We start from the raw sequence: 23295 nt of genomic DNA on the forward strand, positions 1-23295 counted from the left end.
GACGTAAAACTGAAAAGATTTATTTCAGTTTCTTGAGGTAGAAATGACCTAATTAAAGTCGGAACAAAGTTATTTAGTTTTGTATCCGATGTTTTGTATCCGCCTTTAACAAAAAATCCTAACCTAATCCTAATTATAAACAAAACTACATGAACTGACATAAAATAGAGGGGTACTTCCAGTTGACGTGGAAAGTTGAAATTTTTCATGATTGTAGCTTTTCGGGACTAACTCACAGGAAAATTGCCAAAAACGAATATTTTTAAATTTTAGAGGGTCTAAAAGGGAATGAAGAAATCCCCCATGTTATGTAAATGAGCCCTTTTTGAGATCTATAATCTCATATTTTAGGTACTTGGAATAGATACTTGAAAACCGATGTGCTTGTACATTTTCCTTAGCGTTAACTAAGTAAAGCGTCAAAAATACAAATTTCCAACTGTAGAGTTGTTTTATGGGGAATTAAAAAATATTCTCAATGTTATTTCTATGGGACATTTTCTACACCCCAAAATATTTAGACACTTCCAGCAGGATTACAATGATGGAATTTGGCATGATTGTGGCCTTCCAAGACTAACCCACAGGAAAATGCCAAAATTGAATATTTTTAGTTTTTAAGGGGTCTAAATAGGGGCGAAGAAATCCCCATATTATTGAAATGGACATTTTCTTCGGATACAAAATCTTATCTTTTGGATAGTTAAAATATGAAAAGAAATTTGAATTTGATAGAATTGTGGGTTTAACAGGTGCGATGCTGTAGGCCGAGTCAGTGGGCGAAATCCTCAGGTGGATCAAATTCAGGAAATGTAATTAAAGAGCAAATACACGAAATTCACTCTTGATGCAAAGGCTGATACACAAGAAATTCGAGGCCGTAGGCCGAGCAAACGTGGAGTCTGGGCTCTGGGGGCGGAGCCGCCAGCTAACCAAAGGCTAGTATGAATCTAAAGCTACAGACACCAGAATCCATCTAGACTTTTGTTCTCGGTTTACTCATACAGCTAAAGTTCAGTGAGAACGAATGGTATGTGCTGTATAATGATTCCAGTGAGTCACGTTCTCAGGGTTTGATCAAGGAGAGGAGTTAATGCACTCAATCTCATTTCCTTTCAGGTCAAGCGAGATTTTTGTTCATTTATCTCAATGTAGTCAATGTTTAAAAGTTGTATGTGCCAGAGTTTCTTCCAGAAAAATCTTTCTGGGGTTATTTCGGATCCGTAAGGGAAATGATGGGAATTACTCTCAGAGACGTATTTACAGAGGACCGTATGGCTTACGACCACCCACATCCCTCCAGGAAATTTAACCCAAACATTTTCTTTCATTCGATATGTAATACTATTGTTGTCATAAAATCACATTTATTGCTAATTTGGATTTAGCTCCCTGTTTCCGAAAAAATATTGAACACTAGTGTTACTATTTTAAAATAACGAAATTCACAGGAGTTTTATTGTATGGTTACTTTATAAAATAATACAAGATGATTTTTTAACACTTTTTACTGTTTTTGTTTCTCCTTACTTTTAAAAAGAAAGAAGAAAGTTGCATTAGAACATTGCACTAAAATGAAGAGTCTTATCATAATGCAAACATATCTAAGCCATGTCTATATTTACCATGATATTAAAACTGTATTTTATTATTATTATTATTATTATTATTATTATTATTATTATTATTATTATTATTATTATTATTATTAATTATTATTTCCTCGAATTTTTTAAATGAATAGCAAAGATAAAAGAAATTTTAGTTTGTACTAAGCCTAATACCTAAAGCTTTACAATACCTAAAGCTTATTTACATTAATTCGAATTAGAGTACAGTGGCAGAGCATTCACCTCTGGTGCTAGGGTTCCCGGGTTCGATCCCAGCCCCCGCCAAGTGAACTTCGTGGTGGACAAACACCGTGTGTGTGGGTTTTCTCGGGGTCCTCCCGTTTCCTCCCACTTTCTTCATTCCACCATTCCATTCATTACTCATCATCACCGTCTCCTTGTGCCTAAGCGGCATAACTGTGGGACGTAAAACTCAAAGATTTCATTTCATTTTTTCGAATTAGAGTAATGAGTCATGAAACTATTTACAACTTATTATATCTAGAAGTTATATGATTATCTACATTTTATTGCAAATGTCTGATCATATTAGATTTAATACCAGACGATTTACGTCTGTACCAGATTATTAAATGTAGCACCGTTTTGCTTATTAAAAAATTATGCAATAATTGTATCAAAGGCTCTCCTTATTTAAACCTTACTGGTCCGTCTCTACCTTTTAGGTGCATATTGTTCAAGAAACTGAATTAAAAATCCGTTACTTACAATAATTTTCTCCTTCAACACAAATCCTCATGCATTGTAGTCCGATGATGAGACTCCAAGTAGTTTTCTGAGTATTGTTGTTCTGCTGTAAGATCTCACAGTGGTAGCCGAGCCGTTGATATAGGTACAGTTAATATTTTCACACATACGCTTTCAAATACATCGTAACCTAGAGCTGAACTTCTTAATAGATTACTGTTTCTATACAACATGCATTTGTAGGTTTACAAACAAATTAGTTTTCTCGGCTTTATCGGAAACTACGCATGAGGATTTACACTCACCCATATTATTTTGTTCCGTTTAATGAGATCTGTCGATTAGTAGACTTCTCATCTTTCGACATTTTTTTCCTTAAACGCTAATAATGTAAATTCCTGCATTACATCTTACTCAAGAGGAATTAAACCTCGAACCTTCCTTGCGTGCGCCATTGATTCCAGCTAAATCTTTATTATGGGATCCGATTCAAAGTACTCGATAGATCGGAGTTTTGATCTTGTTCTAATAAGAGTCTAATCTCAGAGTACATTGCAAAAATAAATGTTGTAGCTATTAGTCCATAGAAATCGTAAACTTGCGAGAAGCCTGTGTTATAAAATTTTAATTAAGTTAGTATTCTTTCTCTCAATCTTTTCGACGTTTCTCTTAAGTTTTCTCTATAAAGTCTGTCCCAGAATCCTCCCACCAGAAGTAATTCTTAATCATGTCCATTCATTTCATTCTTAGTGTCTCTTTACCTCTCTTTCCATCCACTTCCATTGCCATCGCTTCTCTAACTACATAGTCGTTTGTTCTTTTCATTAGTTAGCCATTCTAATGCAATCTATTTTCCTGGATCTTCTTAGATATGTATATAAATTTGGTTGCTCCTCTTACTCTATCATTCATCAGTCTGTCTCTTCTTATTCCATCACATGTTCACCACAACATTTTTATTTCGGTAACATTCTATTTGTTTTCCTGTGCCTTCTTTCTTAATCAAGTTTTTGCTCCGTATATCATTGCTGGCATAACCACTTTTTTATAAACCATTACTTTATTCTTTTATGTGATTCTGCAGTCACACGAAACGACTTATACTTTCCTCCTATTTCGACATCCCTTTGCATTCTGTGCGTTATTGCCAAGTCTCAATCAAAATTCTTGGAAACAGTTGAACCTAATTTAAAAAAAATAACTTCATTAAATTGTTCTTCTGGTAACCTTTACTTCCAAATTTCCTTCTCCTTTTAACGAGAATTCTGTTTTCTTTCTACTAATTTTTAGCCTTCTATCTTCAAAAAGACTTCTTCCTATTCACTTCCCTTTCAACAGTAAGACTTGCAAATCTAAAATTGAGACAAGTTTGTTTATTAGGTTGGTTGGATTTGAGTTTAAAGCTCGTTTCAGCATCAAGGCTATATGAAATGAAATGAAATCTTTGTTTTACGTCCCACGCTTATGCCGGTGAAGCTAAACGAGACGGCGATGATGAAAATGAAGTAAATAGTGGAATGAAGAAAGTGGGAGGAAACAGGAGAACCCCGAGAAAACCCACGCACACGGTGTTTGTCCACCACAAAGATCACTTGGCGCGAGCGGGAATCGAACCAAGGACCCCATGCACCAGGGGTAAATACCCCTGAGCCAACGCGGACTCCCAAGGCTACATGAGACATGGACTTAAATTTTAAGGTGGAATCCGAACCGTCATAATGCTTCCAATTTCAACACTTTCCACCTGATATTGAACCCCAGATTCCGTGTATCAAAAGTGTGCTATCTCAAACTCACATGCCGTGAAACCACGGAGCTTTCTAGCAGGTGTGAACATCCTATCAGTATATTATATTCCTAATGAGGGGATCTTCTCAAAAATCAAATGTAGTGTTGTTTTCTGACCAAAATCAGTAGTATGCAGGAAAATTGGCATATACTCTAATGTATGCAAAACACATTAAAGTGGCGAGAACAAAATCTTACAGTTATAAAAATTGTCATAAAGATAATTGGTTATTTCTACAGATCTATAATAGAGACATAGGTATAGCTCCCGGCAAAGAGGATCAAATATACAGTTGCCCCTTCCTCCCGGGAATTTCGAAGGGTGTTAGTTCTTGTAAATACATGTCAAATAATACTAATCTTTTCTCGCATACTATATAATATTTAATATATTTTATATTTAATACTACTGTATTATAGTTTGTTTACTGTAGTTAATGAGGATAATGCTTAATAAATGTTATGTTGTATAATGTATTATGTGAACGCATATACGTGTGCATTCGTGAATGCAGTATGTGTGTGCATTCGTGACTGTGCTTGGGTGTCAGTCTTTGCCCCTTCCCTTGGAATCGATCCTTTGCCACCCCTTGGAAGAAAGCCCTGCAGGCGTTCCTGCGTATAAAAGTAGAAATTTTAAGATTTAGAAATTAAAAGTGAGAATGAAAGTATGAAACAAATAAGTTCTATAAAGGATGGCATACACAAGATGTGTAGTTGAACATTCAAGGGAATTTCAACTTTATGCATTAAATTTAAAATACTTTCAGTACACCAGTGAAAACGAAAAATAAGTCTATCTACACAGCTAAATAAGCATTTTTTTAAAATAACGGTAAGACTTTATAAACTTTTTCCACCACATACCATATTACCAACCACCGGAGCGAGAAGCAGAAAATGGACAAAAAGTGGCTTATTATATTCTGCCATCTTCATATCTTATGTCTATATACAAAGCTGAATATTTGTTTGTTTATTTATATATTTTTCCGCTATAGAAATTCATATCACTGGCTGAGGATAATCCTAGGCAGTGCTTTTATTGACGCAATGAAAGGTGCCGGTAATCATCATAAAAATGTAGTTCTCATTCTGCTTGATTGCGAGGATAAAATTTAAACAAGTGGGAGGAATTATGGATACTGTCATTTACTGATCGTATTACGTATTTGAATGTTTATAATATATTCTTGTTTCCATCTTCAAATCAATTCAATTTTTTTGAAAAAAATATATAGGTTAGGTAAATACAAAATAAAGAAGGTACTGACGCTCCGCATTGTACAAGCTAGCGGATTTTTGACATTTTCATTGTCTTACCTTTCATCAATTGCGTATTGCATTATTTAGCTTCAATATCTCATCCAGTGTCCAGTCATGACATATAAATGATAAGATTTGTGTCCGCCATTTTAGGGTAAATAGGGATCCCTCTTTTCCCTAATCCTTTTTACACTTAAAACGGCGGACATTAAATGCACGCGGAAATGCGAAAGCACAGAAAAAGAAATCCCTGCTATATAAAGAAAATATAATTTTTATATTATTGATATTGGTATCACATTGTCCTCCCTAGTGAATATATTTTACTTTGATTATTTTAATTTTATGGAAAATTTAACCTTTATCACGTATATTTAAAAAAGTGATGAACCAGATAGGATTTTTTAAAATGTTAGCTGGTTTGTTGATTGAGATTACCATCCTACTTTTGCACCGATTCTATATGAGACGAAAATGCAAGATCTACCAGCTGCGAATTCAACAAACACCAGTAACTCTTTACCTTCCAAATAATAATAATATCAATATTATTATTATTATTATTATTATTATTATTATTATTATTATTATTATTATTATTATTTGTAGTAGTATTGATGTGAATTGCTATGTATTTATTATTGGTGTGACTTTGTACCCTTTCCCTTGAGTGATATCAACCATGAGCAGTAAATCTCATTGAGAAGCGTAAAGGAAATAATATGCGATATTTCCTGAAAACCGGGTATTTTTTAAGAAACGTTGTCGTTAAAATGCTTTCATAAAACTGGATGAATTGATTCTCTTCTCTGGGCTGCGGGATTCAGTATTAGAGCTTTGTTCTGTAATGCGTAGTGTCCAGTTAAAGAAAGAAAAAAAAAGTTACGAAGCCTAAAGGGCATAATTGTGGAACGTTAAACTGAAATATTTCATTCCATTTTTTCTTTTTATATTACTTAAATAAAGAAAAACGAAATTGGGGAAATTAACTCTCTTTCTATTCGTTAATCCTTCTCTTATTTCAATTGCAACCCAATAATTATGTGAGTACTAGATTAAGTATAAGTATTCTTGAAATGAAGTCAGCGTGATGTCGGATTTTTATGAGGTGAAGTTGAGCAAGTATGATGTCAGACTGAGATATCAATTGTCGACTTAAAGGCGAGTGAGCATTATGTGAATATTCGAAGTAATGCTGTGAATGTGAGGTCCAGTAAGCATTAGAACAGATTGGCATGTAAACGTGAGGTTGAGTGAGGGTGATGCCGAAAGGAAGATGCGAGTGTGAGGTTGAATCAGTGTGAATCCGATTGATGGCATGAGTTTAAGGATGAGTGTAGTTAAGTCAAAGTGGGAACATTTGACCATAGCTACTGAATTTAAAGAGTCTTGGGTGTTGGGTGAACTTCAGAGCCGCATTTTGATGAGGTTAGACTAAATCCTTTTATAATGGACCATTCGTGTTAATAAGCATTAAATCATTAAGCTGCCTCTTTCCAGTTATGGCCTCAAACTATTCTTTGTTATTACCCCGTAAAAAAATAATAATAATAAAAAAAAAACTACTGCAGGTAAAATTAGAAATAGAAATGTTAAATAGAAGATATCCACTATACTCGCATTTCTACTTAGCCTGCTGTTCGGGAAGTTTCGAGCCCTGAATAGTGAAGTTACCAACTTCTACTATTTTATATAATAATACATAGGTATAGATCGCGGGAAGAAGAAGTACTCTATTATTCTTCACTGATTTTTATAAAAACATTCATTCAGGATGAATTTAAAGCCCCAGAAACATAATCCATAGTCCATCAAATTCAAATATTTTACGAAAGTTCTCGTGGAACATGTTTAAGTATAAGATATCCTGTTATTTGTTATTAACTTTATCTTCATGCAATGGAAATCATTAAACAACCTTTGAGACCCTGCGTATTGCATACAATACGTTTTTCGAACACCTGTCATGACTACGAATATTTAAGAACATGCCCGAATCTCGGTTATTGTATTCGGGAAGTGTCGAAATTACTGCAGAAAAGGTAGCTGGTTTTTGTTTTTACCTACAGGTGGCTCTATTGTCTGCTGAAGGCGGGAAGAAGACAATTGGGATTATGGACGCATCTGATCCAGATGCATTGATTGAATAATTTCTCGGAAAATAAAACATGGTGAAGTAAATTTCAAGTTTAATGATTTACATATTTTATGCTTATATTACGAAGGGAAATATACAATTTTCTTTGTGTATTGTATGCAGTACATAGCAATTTGAGATCCAAAGTACTGCATACAATTCGACCCATTACCGATCAATAGGAAAGCAGTATGATAAAATTGTTTTTAAAGATGTACTATTGGGTCTATTGATACCTAATACACAAAATTTCATCAAAAGTTCTTGACAAATAAATGGTCAGGTCTCAGGAGGTTAAAAGAAATAGTAGCGCCTATATGTGCCATATTTCTTCAAAGTGAAATTGTATTTTTTTTTTTTTTTTTTTAAATGAAAATTATCGTGAAACATATTTTAATTTTAATTTGGGAGTTTACTCTTATATTTTTGAGAGACTTTAACCTCAAATAGTGGGATGACTGATAAGCATTAAAGAAAATATGCGGCATGCTGCATCAGAACAGAATCCTTTGTCATTTGTCATAATTAGAAGAATTTGGTGAGAATTATTAGAAATTTTTATCATATAATTTAAATGAGGAAGCTTCCAAATTTGAGGGGATATTACCTACTTTGGATTTTATCCACTTGTCTTTGCAATAAACTGATCGGAATTATGTTGACGCCCTAAAATACGTGATACAATGTTTTATCAAAATCGAATAATTTTAAATATTTTATTCTGGAGTGGAATTGACTTTACTGATATTAAAATTCTTATGACTGGGAAATGTAGACCCTAAAATGGGGTTGTTTCGGAAAGTTGAAGAAAGATACGAAATTTCGTAACACTTGGATAAGGTTTCCGGAGTTAAACGGCCACACACAAATGTTGATTGAGTTGGAAGTTTTAAAAGTTTACTTAAAATAAAACTATATATAGTCTACTCGTGCGGAACATACCAGATGCGGGATACTTTCCCATCTTCTTTGTCAAAATCTCAGAACAACATAAGAAAAAATAAATAAAATCTTTGAGTTTAACGTCGCACAATTATGCTCCTTAGGCTAAGGGAGGAGATGATTAGAGCAAGTGAATGATAATAGAAGAACTGGTGGAATGAAAAGTGGGACAAAACGGGAATACCCTGAGAAAACCCACGGACACGATCTTGTCGACCACAAACTTAATTGGCCGGAGATTGAAACAATGAGGACCCCACGCACCAGAGGAAGCGCTCTACCACTGAGCCACCGTGCCACACAACAACAACAACATGAAAATTAGAAGTTACTAGGAAACATTTTAAGAAGCAATGCCTTTCAAAGGTAAAAATCACTGCCCGATGGTTTTAATACCTCCATAAGCAGAATAGACTGATATGTCCCTCTCCCATATCATCTTTTTAAAACCATATACGTTATCCGGATATTATCCTTTATCCTTCATCCGTATATTATCCGCTATCCGAATGTTCTACTACCCGGATACTATCCGTTATCTGAATTTTATCCATCACCCGGATAAATCCATTATCCGGATATTATCCGCCATCCGTTATCTGAATTTTATCCATCACCCGGATAAATCCATTATCCGGATATTATCCGTCATCCGTTATCCGGATATTATCCGTCATCCGTTATCCGGATATTCGTTATCCGGATATTATCCGTTATTCGGATATTATCCGGTATCCGCTATCCGGATATTATCCGTCATCCGGATATTGCAAATCCGGATAAGTTTCTATCCGATATCCGAATAAAAAATTATCCGGATATGGCCATCCCTATTTCAGATCTTAGTGACCTTGGATCATTTAGGGGTTAGTGGGTTAACAAGTTTTGAAATGTTGATCAGTAGCTAATAGCTGATATAAAAATGTTCTTTCGTTCAAGATTTTAAGTTTCTATCTCTCTCTCTCTCTCTCTCTCTCTCTCTCTCTCTCTCTCTCTCTCTCTCTCTCTCTCTCTCTCTCTTAGATCTGGGCTCTGTACTAATTAAAAACAAAACTACAATTTAGGAATAGTACTATATTTTATGCTTTCGTAACTGTTAAGTGCTCAGCTAATATTTTAAATATCTGCTTTTTTAATTATAGGTTTACATACAGTATGTTACATTTATTTGCAGCATTTATGTGTCACCATAACACATTTTTGATCTATGGATCTATTGAACACCCAAATCAACAGCGTTGGAACACAGTCACACATGCTTCAGTGCTTACTTCCTTAGTAGTAGCCTTGCTGTTCGGTGTAGCTGGATACAGCACATTCACAGGATATTCGCAAGGTAAAACGAATTTATTTTTAGATGAACTGGAAATAACTCTAAGAGTACAACATTGGAAAATACAGGGAAAAGTTGTTCTTGATGGAAGAAGATATTACTGTAATTCGTAGTATAATTTCATTACACTTTAAACTTCCGAATTTCTGTTTTCATTTCTACCCAGGAAAGCATTTAAACTAGTGCATAAAGAACTACGTTCATCATCCGATCTACACTTTCACGCATAAATTTTGTTTTCAGGATATGTGCTGTCAAAAGAGTTAGTAAAATAACTGTACAGCTCCTATGTCCTCATCTAGTTCCCGCGATCAATGCTAATTATTCAAAAGTCAGATATGAACACTTCTGTATCATTAGATCTGACGTTGGAATACATGAATTTGTCGTTACTAAAATATCAGAATCTTCTCTGAGAAGTGGAAAAAAAAAAAAAAAAAAAGATCGAGGTCTACGGTCAAACCAACATATTAGGAATGTAATATTCCCTTTCGCTGTTCTTCGCCAAAAGTCAAAAACTTAATTAAAACAAAGTTTTTCCAGATATAGACATGATGATATACGCTCGTTCTTTACAGAGATCAATCTATGAATTTGATTCCATTAGTCCCAACATCAAGTCTCTGTTGAAAATGAAAACCATCATAATTTTCTACATCTTACAACATATAAAAGAAAATAATCGGCTTTTCTTTTAAGATCTTGAGAGAATAATTTTAGGGACTCAATATTTGCATTTTACTTGTGCCATTACACTATAAAGTCGAACATTTGGAATCTGTTTCGTGAGGCTTACAATCTTCGTTGGAAAATTAAATTAAATAAAAACTTGCATCAAGTAGTACAGTTTATGTATAAGAGGAAAAAAAAAACGAATATAGGGATAGTAACATTGGAAAGTAGTTGAAGGATATTGAGCAGTCGGCTTTAATAGCAAGCAGAAAGAATCTGTGGGGCGAAAATGGATGAATGTTCCTTTTGTATTCTGGATTGGTCGAAAATGTAAGAAAACCGTTTTCCTCATTTACTTTGAAAACAGGGGGACACGGTGAGTCGTGGTAGAGCGCTTACATCTGGTGCGTGGGGTCCCTGGTTTTATCTCTGGCCAAGGAAGTTGCCGTGGGTTTTCTTGAGGTACTCCAGTTTTCTCCCATATTCTCAGACCACCAATTCTTCTTCATTCACTTGCTTTAATCATACGTCTCCCTTACCCTAAAAGGCGTAATGGGACTTTGAACTGAAAGATTTCATTTTCATTTTTACTTTGAAACCAGCGATGTTCAAAAAACCCGGAAAGAAACTTGACCAAGTATGATAAAATATTGTGCACAAAGAGTATATTTTAATTCATAATTATTGTATTGACGTTATTGTGTTCCTAATTTGTTAATTCACTAATTCATGTTAAAATACAATAATATCACATATTCTGCAAACTATAAGTTACTTGTAGATGCTAACACGTAGTAATAAAAATGTCGCTATTTATATTGCAGTTGTGCCTTCAGATTTTTCAGTATTATCAAGTCCTATTATCTGAAGTATACTGGAAGAGAGATGCAATATATTCTTTTGAAACACCGGTGCAGATGTCTTTTTTTTTTAATATATCTATTGTAATTGTTGATTATTATTTTTTAAAAATGTAAATCAAGTTGCTCATTGTAATAGGCTTATTGTCTTACCCAGATTGATGTTGGGGCCGTGGTGGTTCATTGATAAAGCGTTCACCTCTGATGCATGGGGTCCCGGGTTCAAACCCTGCTCCCACCAATTGAACCTTGTTGTGGACAAGCACCGTGTGCGTGGGTTTTCTCGAAGTTCTCCCATTACCTCCCACATTCTTCATTCCACAAGTTCTTGTAATTTCTGTTTCTCAAAAGCTTTACAAGAACTTATAAACAGAACAGCTTTTTCACTAGTCACGTGATGAAATATACAAGTCAGTTGATAAATACATACGGTGGAAGTGGGCGTACCCCTAAGTGGTGTTTTCTGACGGTTTTAGGTTTTATCCACATTTGTTTGGTAACATTGCTTTGGTATTTTCTGGCAACATTGCTATCCATGTTCATTTGTTTTCTGCTGTTTTCTGCTTGGTAATAGTTATTTGCAGTGAAGTTGGAGTAATCAACAATGTGTGATCAAAGTCCATATAGCATTGAACAAAGATTAGTTGTTGCGGTTTGGCTTCACGAAAGGCGTTACACAGGTGACACCATGGAAAGTGTTAAAGCGAAATTTACAGACTGCTTTGGTATTAATCCACCAAGAAAAACAAGTGTTGCGGGTGGGGAAAACGTGCATTTGCTACCGGCAGTGTGAAAGACTTTCCCCCAGGCGGTCGACCGATAAAACGGAGGGAAACGTGCCGTGAAGTGGAAGCATCAGTGCAGCAGTCGCCTTCAAAATGAACACGTAAAAGGTCTTCAGAGCTTGATATTCCTCGAACCACCATGATAAGGCACATAAAAGGTCTAAAATTGAAGGTTTACCGTCCAATGCATGTGAATGAACTGAGTGACGCCGATACGGATGCACGGAAAGAGGCATGCAGAACTCTCCTTAAGGCGTTCCCTTCCAAACGATCCCGAGGTGCAATCCTTTTCACAGACGTGTGTGCTATCTACCGGAGTATGCATTCTCGGAACGTTGTAATGTGGTGTAAGGAAAACCCTCGGTTTTACAAAGAGATGGAGAGAAACCCACCACATGTAACGGTGTGGGCTGGAATGAGTGCAACACACATTTTTGGGCCTTACTTCTTCGAAGACAATGTTAATGGACATTCTTACCTGGAAATGCTTAATGAATGATTGGTGCCTTAACTGGAAGAGAATGGTATCAAAGACACGTGTGATACAGTAGGATAGAGCACCAGCGCACTTTGCGATTCAGGTGCGCAATTACCTAAATCAGACGTTTCCTGGCCGCTGGATTGGAAGGTTGTGCATCTTCACCAGCTTCCTTTGCCTGGCCTCCAAGAAGTCCCGATCTGACACCAGACAATGCTCTCTGGGGTTTCATAAAGCAACAAGTAAGAAACATTCGATATTACACAACGCAGGAATTAGGAGCAGCTGTGGAACACTTCTTCATTCTCGTGACTCCGGAGTATCTCCGCAAAACATCTGCGAGAACTTGGCGTTGAATTCAGCTGGTTTTGACATGGATGGTGATCATACTGATGTTTATGACTCTTAAGACTTCAAGGTAACTGAGTACAGACATTCTGCCGTAACTAACACTATACTGTTGAATCTAAAGGGGGGGTACGCCCACTTACGGACCACCCTGTAAGATGTCAAATACTATATGAAATATTTCTGATTTGATTATTTTATATAAACCTAGTTAATTCATTCGAAAATAATGACAACATAATCGAAATTAAATATTTTAAATGTGACAAGAAAATCAAAAGATATTTAATATGGCACGTTTTTAGTAATTTTTTACAGAAGGATAAGTCAGTAGATGGACAAAAATATTGAAGACATGCCAGGCCTATAAACTCTTTGTAGCACACAGATTATTATTCATATGTTCGGAGCATGTATAGCCTAACATAAATAAAGCTACATTAATAAATATTAATACTGTTATCTAGAACACGGTATATATGTATCATAGCAAACAAATGAAGAATAATACACAATGTTTTAACTAATCTTCGTAGATTGAATTCCAATTGCTTTGCCATATTAAATAATATGTAACCTTCGGTTACGTTCAGGAAATGGATGTTATAAAATTGTTCCAAATCTTCAGTTTTCTAAATAAATGTGTTCAAAATAAGTTTAAATACGCTGGAATTTGAATATTTTAAACGTGAAATTAAGTACTTAATATAAAGAACACATTTCTGTAGATGTCAGAAATAAACATTAAATATCAAGGGATAAATGAAATGTAACTTTAAATGTATAATGTAAATGTAATTTTTCACACAGCAAAGTCAGCATCTTTTACAACTAATGTTCAAAAATAATTATTATTTCACAAATTATTTTTATACCCTTCCAAAAATAAATGTAATGGTCTACATGTGATTACCACAATTTGGTACAGATGAAGCTAAGGAGGACGCCAAAAACATACCTTCGTGTAGATTGAGAATACCCGGCACATGTAACCGAGCAATAATATTAAAGCGTATGAGTAAGATTAGATTAATTAGCTTACTCATACGCTTTAATATTATTAGTCTAATCTGTTTGTAGTAAATTTTAATCATGGTAGAAGGAATAATTTAATATTTCAGAAGTTCGAAATAGTTTCGTGATATTTCAAGCAAAGTATAAACTATTAATATAATCGAGTATTATGAGTATCTTCTAAGGCTTTTTTCAATGGAAACTTCTCCCGTAGATCTAAACATTGTATTTATTTATATAAATTTATTTATCACTCTTTTAGTCAACTGAAAGTTTGCTGTTAAATGTCATGTGACAGAAAGTTTGCTCTTAAATGACTTTTAAGTTAAATGACTTAAACTTGCTATCAAATGTCATGTTACAGGAGACTTAATGGAGAACTATTGTTGGAATGATGATCTAATGAATGTTGGAAGAGTCATGTTTTGCACTACCATTCTGCTCACATATCCAATCGAATGTTTCGTCTGTCGAGAAGTTTTGGAAAACACGGTTCTTTTACATTTGCAAGATACTTGGTACCGTCACACTGGAACTACACTGTTTATTATAATTTTGACTTATCTTATATCGATGACCACAGACTGCTTGGGAATTGTTTTGGAACTAAATGTAAGTAAAAGCGATTTATCGTATTTTCTTGACTATTTGGAATGATTAAAATACTACATGTTTAGATAGTGTTATGTAAATGCGTAAAGTTCATTAGTTAACATAGTAAATAACAATTTCTTGTTTCAACTTAAATAATGATTGTGTAGCCGTAAATATAAATAGATGAAATTGCTAATTGCTAACTAAGGAAATTGTATGGATCTCCTATAGACACATAGATATTATATTGTAAAACTATGTCCCATATAGGATGTAGGTAGAGCGAGGTAATAAAAAGTGTCCGGAATCTACTCCCACTACCGGCTTTTTATTATAAAATTCACTAAAAAAAGTATTTTACAGAAATACTACAAAGATATTTTCTCTATACTTGTGAGGTTAGAAACAGGTAGTCTTTGACCGAGAGGTCGCAGACAGGATCTCCACAAAGCTCCGTGTCAAGCAGTGAGGAAGTTAGTGGTTACAGAGCCCCGAAGCAGGCTAAGCAATTGAGTGTAGGATTCCCGACAGAGCACCGAAGCAGGCTTAGCCGAGTGAAAGGAAAAACCAAGAGTCCCGAAGCAGACTAGAGGCTTGGGGTTAGGTTACTCCTAATGTTCCGAAGTAAACAGTAGGAGGGACACCAGAGAACTGGTACTGGTCCACTGCAGTGTTGTCAGATTCAGAATAACAGACTTCCCGCTCAAAGCCCTGAAATTTCCCGATCGCTTTCAAAATTTCCCGCCAAGAAAGAATATTAACCTAATTAATCATTATTTTAATAATTTCAAATTAAAATCAAATGACAATGAACAATGAATCAGAAGTACATTTTTTTTTCCTGCGGGAGAAGAAATCTATCATAGGAACATCTTTCTATCTGTAGTTTATTTGGTATAGAGAGAAATATACACGTCTGTGTATGTGTGTGTGTGTGTGTGTGTGTGCTACTTCCAAGCATTATATTCTTCCCTCCTCTTCTTCACTTCACCTTAATATTCCGTGAATGACTAGCCACATCAAATACAGTAAGCAAAGGGCCATAAACCCTCTCTCCCGTGCAGAAAATGGATATTGGCGCGTTTAATCAGTTCAATTTGATTCGGTTTATAAACATTTCGTGCTGTTCTGGTTGTTTTGACCCTTTGACATATTCCATGTACACAAGGAGTTAGAAAGAGACGACATGAAAAGAAAAATGTTGACAGAATTTCCCATTTTTAACACGAATTTCCCGCATTCCCGCCAATGCTAAGAATTTCCCGTTTCGCGGGAAATTTCCCGCCATCTGACAACACTGGTCCACTGTCGGCTGCCGAATTTATAGGTCCCCAGACTACCGTGGCGCTGCTGCTCCGATGTCGTCGTCTGCTTCGTGGGAGGAGCCAGAAGTCCGTCGTCTGCTGGTTGTAGTGGATCCACGTGGTGCGTAGTATCTTGACGTAAAACCATGTGGTGGTGTTTATAAACAAGCATAAAGTGTTGTTTGTACACATTACCACGTGGGATATTACAATATATATATATATATATATATATATATATATATATATATATATATATATATATATATATATATATATATATATATATATATATATATATATAATATGACTATATCCTCAGTTCATCCATGCTTCTAAATTTTATATTACGGACCACGGAACATTATGCTTATTTGCTTAAAATTTGTTCCAGGGCACTTGTCGTGCTTGTATTTACGAGCAGCGTATATGGACTGTTAGTGATCTTGTTTCATAAGGAGATCCCACGTTCGAATCCCGCGGCCGGGTATCCTGGCTGAGATTTTCCTTTAGTCCTACTAGGCGAATGTCTTGGTACTCTGCTTCTATCAATTAACATTTTCAACGTAAAATTGTCTCGTATCTATATTTGGAATCACCTTGAATGAATAAATATTTTGATCCATTCAATTACATTCGAAATGTTCTCTTATAAGAATAATTTTTTATAGTAGTTAAGAGGTGGTTGGAGCTAATTTTAAAAATCGGGTCTATTAATTCATTTACTAGAATGTCTAATTGTTTCACGGTATACTGCAAATGAAGCTAGTTTTTCAAGCTACCTTTCGTTCACTTCAATTTTAATGTTCTTTTCCAGTACTGAAACTACAATACTTAAGATACGGGCGTACAGTTTAATTGGTACACTAAACACGTAAGCTCCCACCGACAATCGAGCTCGTATTTTCCACATGAACTCGGAACTTAGGCATGAGAACTTTCATTAGAGTCATGGTATCTCCTGTGACCAGAATAAATCGCGATAAGAAACAATAACTTGAAGAACAACAAATATTAACTCTTGATGGTCACTATTTAGATTTCTATTAAATTAAGCAAATTGAGGGGGGGGGGGGGAATGAATGTAGCAGAGGAAGCTAAATATCCTACTACATACTAAGCTTTCCACTGATCTTTACACCAGTGCTATAAATTACCCAACAGAAACGATTATGGTATGTTGCTTTCCTTAGGTAACTTTTAGGTAAAGATAGCGCTACTCTCTGGCATTATTTGCGATGAAGCTGAGCAGCATATCGAAGAGATACCTTTGTCGAACAGATTATTTTTGTACGGTGCAACAAAAATAATGGAATATAGTGTTAACAGACAACGATGGAATGAAAGTAGTTATTAATTTTATAGAATAATTTTAAATGCAAATATTTTACAGTTGTATATATTTTTAGTCTATATTGGGTAAGCGAAAAAACAGTCCCTGGTTTCGAAAAGGGTATAACTCTAATATCAAAATACTATTCTCCTCAAACTTCAGTAGTTACATAAACTCATAGTTTTGGTAATGTTGATTAGAATTACAAACACGCGATATGCGTGCCACCTGTTACGCAGAAAACCTCGAGATAAGAATCCAGCTTCAACCGCACCTTCTGAAACGTAACCGGGGTTCTATGGAGTTTATACCTGTACTGGTGCGCCCATGAAGATTATTTAGGGTTGTGTTTAATGAAGGTACGTGAACCAGATCTTCAGGAACTCATTAGTCCAGCTATAAACTCTTGTTACACCGGATACGCTTCATAACATGTGTTTGGAGAGTTGGATTATCGTCTCAGTGTTCCCGCACATCCACCAAATCACCATCCAGTCAATATCACCAAAAACTTTAGGAGTTTATGTAACTTCCGTGAAAGTTTGAGCGGAATAGTACTTTTGGTATTAATTACACCCTTTCCAAACCAGGAACTGTTTTTGTACTCAAACTGTATATTCTTGTTCTGTGTACTTTGAAATGTTAATTATATTTATATTTCTTTTGTTGTAGGGAGTGTTAGCCGCTGTTCCTCTAGCTTATATCTTACCAGCGCTTTGCTACTGTAAGTTAGAAGAAGGATCTTTGGTTTCTGGACGTAAGTTGCCAGCCCTAGCAACCGTAATCTTTGGTATATTAGTAGCCGTCATAGGTATTACTATGTTAATTTTGAACTTTGACCAGGTGAGTCAATGCAGCCATGGACGTCCAATGCCTTACTGTTTAGACACAGATAACTTGTATAATATTACTAACTATAATTCATCTCTTTACAGAATTTAAACTAAGGAATCTTCTTTAAGCAGAAAAGTATATAGTTACGTTGTAAACATGACAAATTCTTTATCTTCCCAGTGTAAAATATACATAATCTTTCATGTGACCTTGAAATTGTGATCTACATTTGCATTTATGGATGTTTATTTATATATAATAGATAGGTAAATACATGGTGTATGTGTGTATGCACAATGCCTTGTGATATATATATATATACATGTATATGAAGTGATAAGTATTCGCATTTATGCAAATGAAAAATTATACCAAAGATGTATAATTTTGATGGAATGTTTCTGCTATTTAATGTTCTGTGATAGAACAAACATCCTTCTGAAAAAAAGTTTTTATTTTTGTATTGACTTGTATTATTTGAGAAATATCCTATAGTTTAATTTTATGCAAGGAATGTGCATATATATATGTATTTATTTTCTTGTTTCTATTGTTTTTTGGTAGTTATAAGAATTGTGAATTAGTGTTAAAAGTGTTATATAGATAATAGAATAAGTCCTATTTTTTTAATGTTATTCAGTATATTAAAAGTTACCTTCAGTTCCCAGTTTATTTTGTAATATTTTTTCTTATGCCAATCGAATGTGTATTGGCGCATAGGTGATCAAGTATGATTCTGACTCAGTAGAAAATGTTATTTCGCCTCTATCGTATTCCGAGATAAGACTTTGTAAAGGAAAATGATCGTAGATGCAGCTTCCTTGTTAGATCTATAGTAATTAAATTTTACTACTTGTACACTTTACTATAACGTCTGTATCCTCTCATACTGTGAAAGATGCATGGAAAGGCAAGAGCAATACAATACCTGTCGTCGGGTAACAACTTACAAGCGTTCATTGTGGGCTGTTTCTGTGACGTGGAGCCTACTTAGATTATCTGCGCAAGTTTTTTTTTTTTCTTAGTTTGATTAATATTATCAATTTGGAGTAGTCTTTATTTCTGAATGATAAAACTTCGTAAGTATAGCGATCTATTCCTTCTTCAATACATTGTAAGTTTCATGTCTTCTATCGAACAATCAGAAAGCAGACTCTGTACTTTGTAATGGTTGATATTACTATGTAAGTACGACGGGAGACGAGGGAACGATTCCATTAAATTTCGTAAGGGTTTTGTTTTAAATATTTGATTTTTTTGAATTTGTCAATTATTATTTCTGTTAAACTAAAAGTCAAGAACTTAAGACGAATTGCTTGAAGTAACATTTAATGGTGGCCTTCACTGAGAACTCAACTTTTTTAATTCTTGAGAATTTGCATGAATAGAACATCAGAACCCTCATATCACCACACCAACTACAGAGTAAGAAATTCTAGGTGAAAAATGCATAATGAGCAATATATTTTCTCTAGTACTATTTTTACATGTTGAATAGTATTACGCTATTATTTAAAATTAGAGTACAGAGTAACTATTATTTTGGATGTTGAAAATCAGTAAATTGGTCAACTGTACTATATTTAGAACATTCGTTTGCATGGTTTTTCAAACGAGACTTTCATTCTATTGTTTATGAAATTTTGAAAAGTTCAAAATGAGATAATTAATGAGATAAAAAGTTTTTATCGTTATATGGAAATAATGAGAACTGTAATCTGGGCACTGTTACAAGAATTCACGCTTTGAGAACTCTTAAGAGTTTTAGATTCTAATGTTTCGGTATTTGTTATTTATGTTCAGCATTGAACTGTATTCACGATGCCGTTCACGTGGACGTTCAAAGTTTCTTTTTGTTCCTTAGTATCTTTCTTCCTACTTCCTCTCCTCTTTATATGATGAAGTGTTTACCGAGAGTTTATTATGTACTTATTATATACGAGGAGGGCAAAACATGTGTCATTATGAATTAAAAATCTATAGGATGATGGCAATACATGTGTCACTTTTGGGCTTTTTTCTGATTTTTCGCTCCAGTAGCTGGTGCACACTGAGATCTATATACTGTAAAAATTGAAAGGACTTACTTAAAAAATGCCTATATAAAATATAGTTTTCACTTCGATATAGTGTTTTCCCATCCTCGTATAGAAATATTGAACCTTCTCCTTCCCTTTAGAATACGTAGTTTAATAAAATGAATTATAATAACCCAGTTTAAGGCGGGTACTATGCTCAAAGATCAGTTTAAAACTGTTCAGTTGTTTGTGTTATGATGTAACACATTGATTTCATTTTCGTATTTAATTTATTTTTCCTGAAAAGTTAAGGACACTATATCTATACAAGGATGCCAAAGCATGATAGGATATTTTACAAGAAAGCAAATTACAATCTTACATATATATATATCTCCTGCTAGATAGGGAATTTTAAATTAAGTCCGTATCAAGTTTTTGTAGCATATAGATCTCAGTGTAACCAACTGCCGAAACAAAAAGTCAGAAAATGACGAAGAAGTGTTATGTTTTGCCATCCTCGTATATAATGTTGGGTATAAACTGGAGTAATTTATGATGATTCCACAATATATTTATGTAAATGATTATAATTTTGTAAAAATCCGATATTTTAAATGTGCATTTCTCAGCTAAATTTGGTTATAAGTTGATTTTTTAATAACCATTTATTTGAGCAAGCAAAAAAGGAATGAAGTAACATGAGCTTCAAAATTCCTATTTGAGTTGAAAAAAAATCCTTTGTAATTTGATGTTTATTTATTTTTTAATTACGAGTTTTTTTGTATCATATACTAGTCATATTTTTACACATTCCAAATCTTGTAAAGTTCGATCTCGTTGTAAATTGACGGTAATTGTGTATAAGGAACTTGCATTTCTCAAGTCAGTTTACCCAATTTTACATTTTTATTTATGTAGCTTTCTGACTGTAAAATGGTGTACTTGGTACTTAGATAAATCTGTAATGAAGACGTTAAATAGAGCAGTGATCTACGAAGATAACATAAAATTATTGCAAGGAAATTAGCTTTCATGAGAACAATAAAATGTGTAAAGAAAGCAAAACGAATTGATAAATATAAATTAGTATATATTAAAATATGTTGATTTTGTACTTGATTTTCGTATTAGATAATGTATATATCTATGCGGCAATCGAGTTGACGTTTGGACTGGAGCGCTTCTCTCACATCGATCAATGCGCCTACAGCAATGTGGTCACCTCTGTCATGTGCAAGTTTGTTTCGACTGAAAATATTGCATTCAAGGAACTTCTGGTCTGCGATAATGATTTGAGGTTTGCAGGAAATACTTTCCTGCGGATATAGGTAGAACAGCCATGATTCTGGTTTTATTAGTTCTTATTTTGCAGCAGATTAATTTTGCTTGTTGAAAACATTTTTGCTATCAGCACAAATTGCTCATTTGTGGAATGTAGTAGCCACTGAACTCATGAAAACTTTTAATGACTAACTTTAGGCTGAAATATGTAATTGCATAACATCTCGACCTCTTTATTGAAAAACATTCAGAACTGCTATGTACACTAACTTACCAAATATAACTCTTTTCCACGATTTTCTAGATCATGCACGTAAGCTTATAAACAATTTTTGATCGTGCTAAAAGTCATATTCTACATATATTCCATCATACAATCGATTGTCAATAAGTCATGACAACTAGACAGAAAAATAAATAAATAAAACTTTGGGCACTCGTAAACTTTCCCCTAACATCCAGAACATATGAATGATTACTGAATAACTTTTATCCAGTCCAATTCAAGAACTTTAATCCATCTCTTCAATATTGCCATGATTTCCTTATTATGTAGATTGCATAAATATAAAAGTTGATTAATACCAATTGGAGTGACATGTAAATACGTTAATTTTTCCAATTGCCAAAGCTTGTTGTTCCCAATGTTCAGTCTTTCGGAAATTCTTACGATAAAATATCCACGTAAAAGTTTTTAAATGTCACTTTGTCGTGTGGTTTAACCCTGTGGACATAATCCTGGACCCATATAGCACATGGCAAAGAAAACTGAAATCAAGCAAAAACTTCAAAACGAAGTAATGTTTCCATGATTGGGGATATTTAGATAGATTTATAACAGGTAATCAAACTGGTCTGCACTGTCCTGACTGGCTTGCGGGGATTTTGTGCTGTGTTCAATGATACATTTGATACCTATGATTGGTACTTTTTCGTAAATCACGTATGAATTTGAAATATTATGAAATGAAATTCGATATTCAGAGTAATATTCGATGGTTATGTAAAGAATATAAATGGTAATAGAAAATAAATTATTTTCGAAGAATTAGTGGAATTTAGAATGTGAGAATAAACAGGAAAATTCTGATAAAATCCAGACACGTTATGCACCACAAGCGCACACGAAGTAGAATCGAACCAGTAGCGAGTTAAGTACCAAAGAGCGATTTACCACTGAAACATCGTGTCTCCGTATATTCATATTTTATGAACTGGTTACATGACACGTAATTCGTTTTTGTGTGAAGTGCTCTTTGGCTGAAAATAAATACAAATAAACGTAATACGGCATTGATGTGCGGGATCTTAGGTTCTGTTGTCAGAGATTGGAATGTGAATAAAAATAACGTGGCAAATGCTAATTAACGCCGTGTTTTATATCAATTTTATTGTCATGATAATATTCGATTCAAATAAAGCATATTATTTATATCACATACAGAAAAATCTTAATAATGTTATGTCTTTTTTGGATGGAATTTAGACTGTGAGAATAAACAGGAAATTCTGATAAATCCTGACTACTGGTTGATGCACCACAAGCGCACACGAAGTAGAATCGAACCAGTAGCGAGTTAAGTACCAAAGAGCGATTTACCACTGAAACATCGTGTCTCCGTATATTCATATTTTATGAACTGGTTACATGACACGTAATTCGTTTTTGTGTGAAGTGCTCTTTGGCTGAAAATAAATACAAATAACGTAATACGGCATGATGTGCGGGATCTTAGGTTCTGTTGTCAGAGATTGGAATGTGAATAAAAATAACGTGGCAAATGCTAATTAACGCCGTTGTTTTATATCAATTTTATTGTCATGATAATATTCGATTCAAATAAAGCATATTATTTATATCACATACAGAAAAATCTTAATATGTTATGTCTTTTTTGGTATTGTTGTAACATGCTGTTCGTTCTTTTCACCATAACACAACGTTCTCCTGCTGAATGCTGATGTCTATCTGGGTGTTTAGCAATAC

General features: G+C 34.3%; 1 protein-coding gene across 1 annotated transcript in view; it reads left to right on the forward strand.

Annotated features, from left to right (window-relative positions):
* The window catches only part of LOC145677556 (putative sodium-coupled neutral amino acid transporter 11), a 59962-nt gene extending 37227 nt beyond the window's left edge, over positions 1–22735 (forward strand). Inside the window, exons 5-7 of the mRNA XM_081748035.1 lie at positions 9626–9787; positions 14306–14553; positions 17845–22735. Of these exons, the coding sequence (XP_081604161.1) occupies positions 9626–9787; positions 14306–14553; positions 17845–18114 (680 nt within the window). The 3' untranslated portion in view covers positions 18115–22735. The remainder of the gene's footprint in view (positions 1–9625; positions 9788–14305; positions 14554–17844) is intronic.
* The last annotated feature ends 560 nt before the right edge of the window (positions 22736–23295 follow it).

The sequence above is a fragment of the Thermobia domestica genome, unplaced genomic scaffold (genome assembly GCF_964235325.1).
Source record: "Thermobia domestica unplaced genomic scaffold, izTheDome1.hap1.1 HAP1_SCAFFOLD_1037, whole genome shotgun sequence".
NCBI lineage: Eukaryota > Metazoa > Arthropoda > Insecta > Zygentoma > Lepismatidae > Thermobia > Thermobia domestica.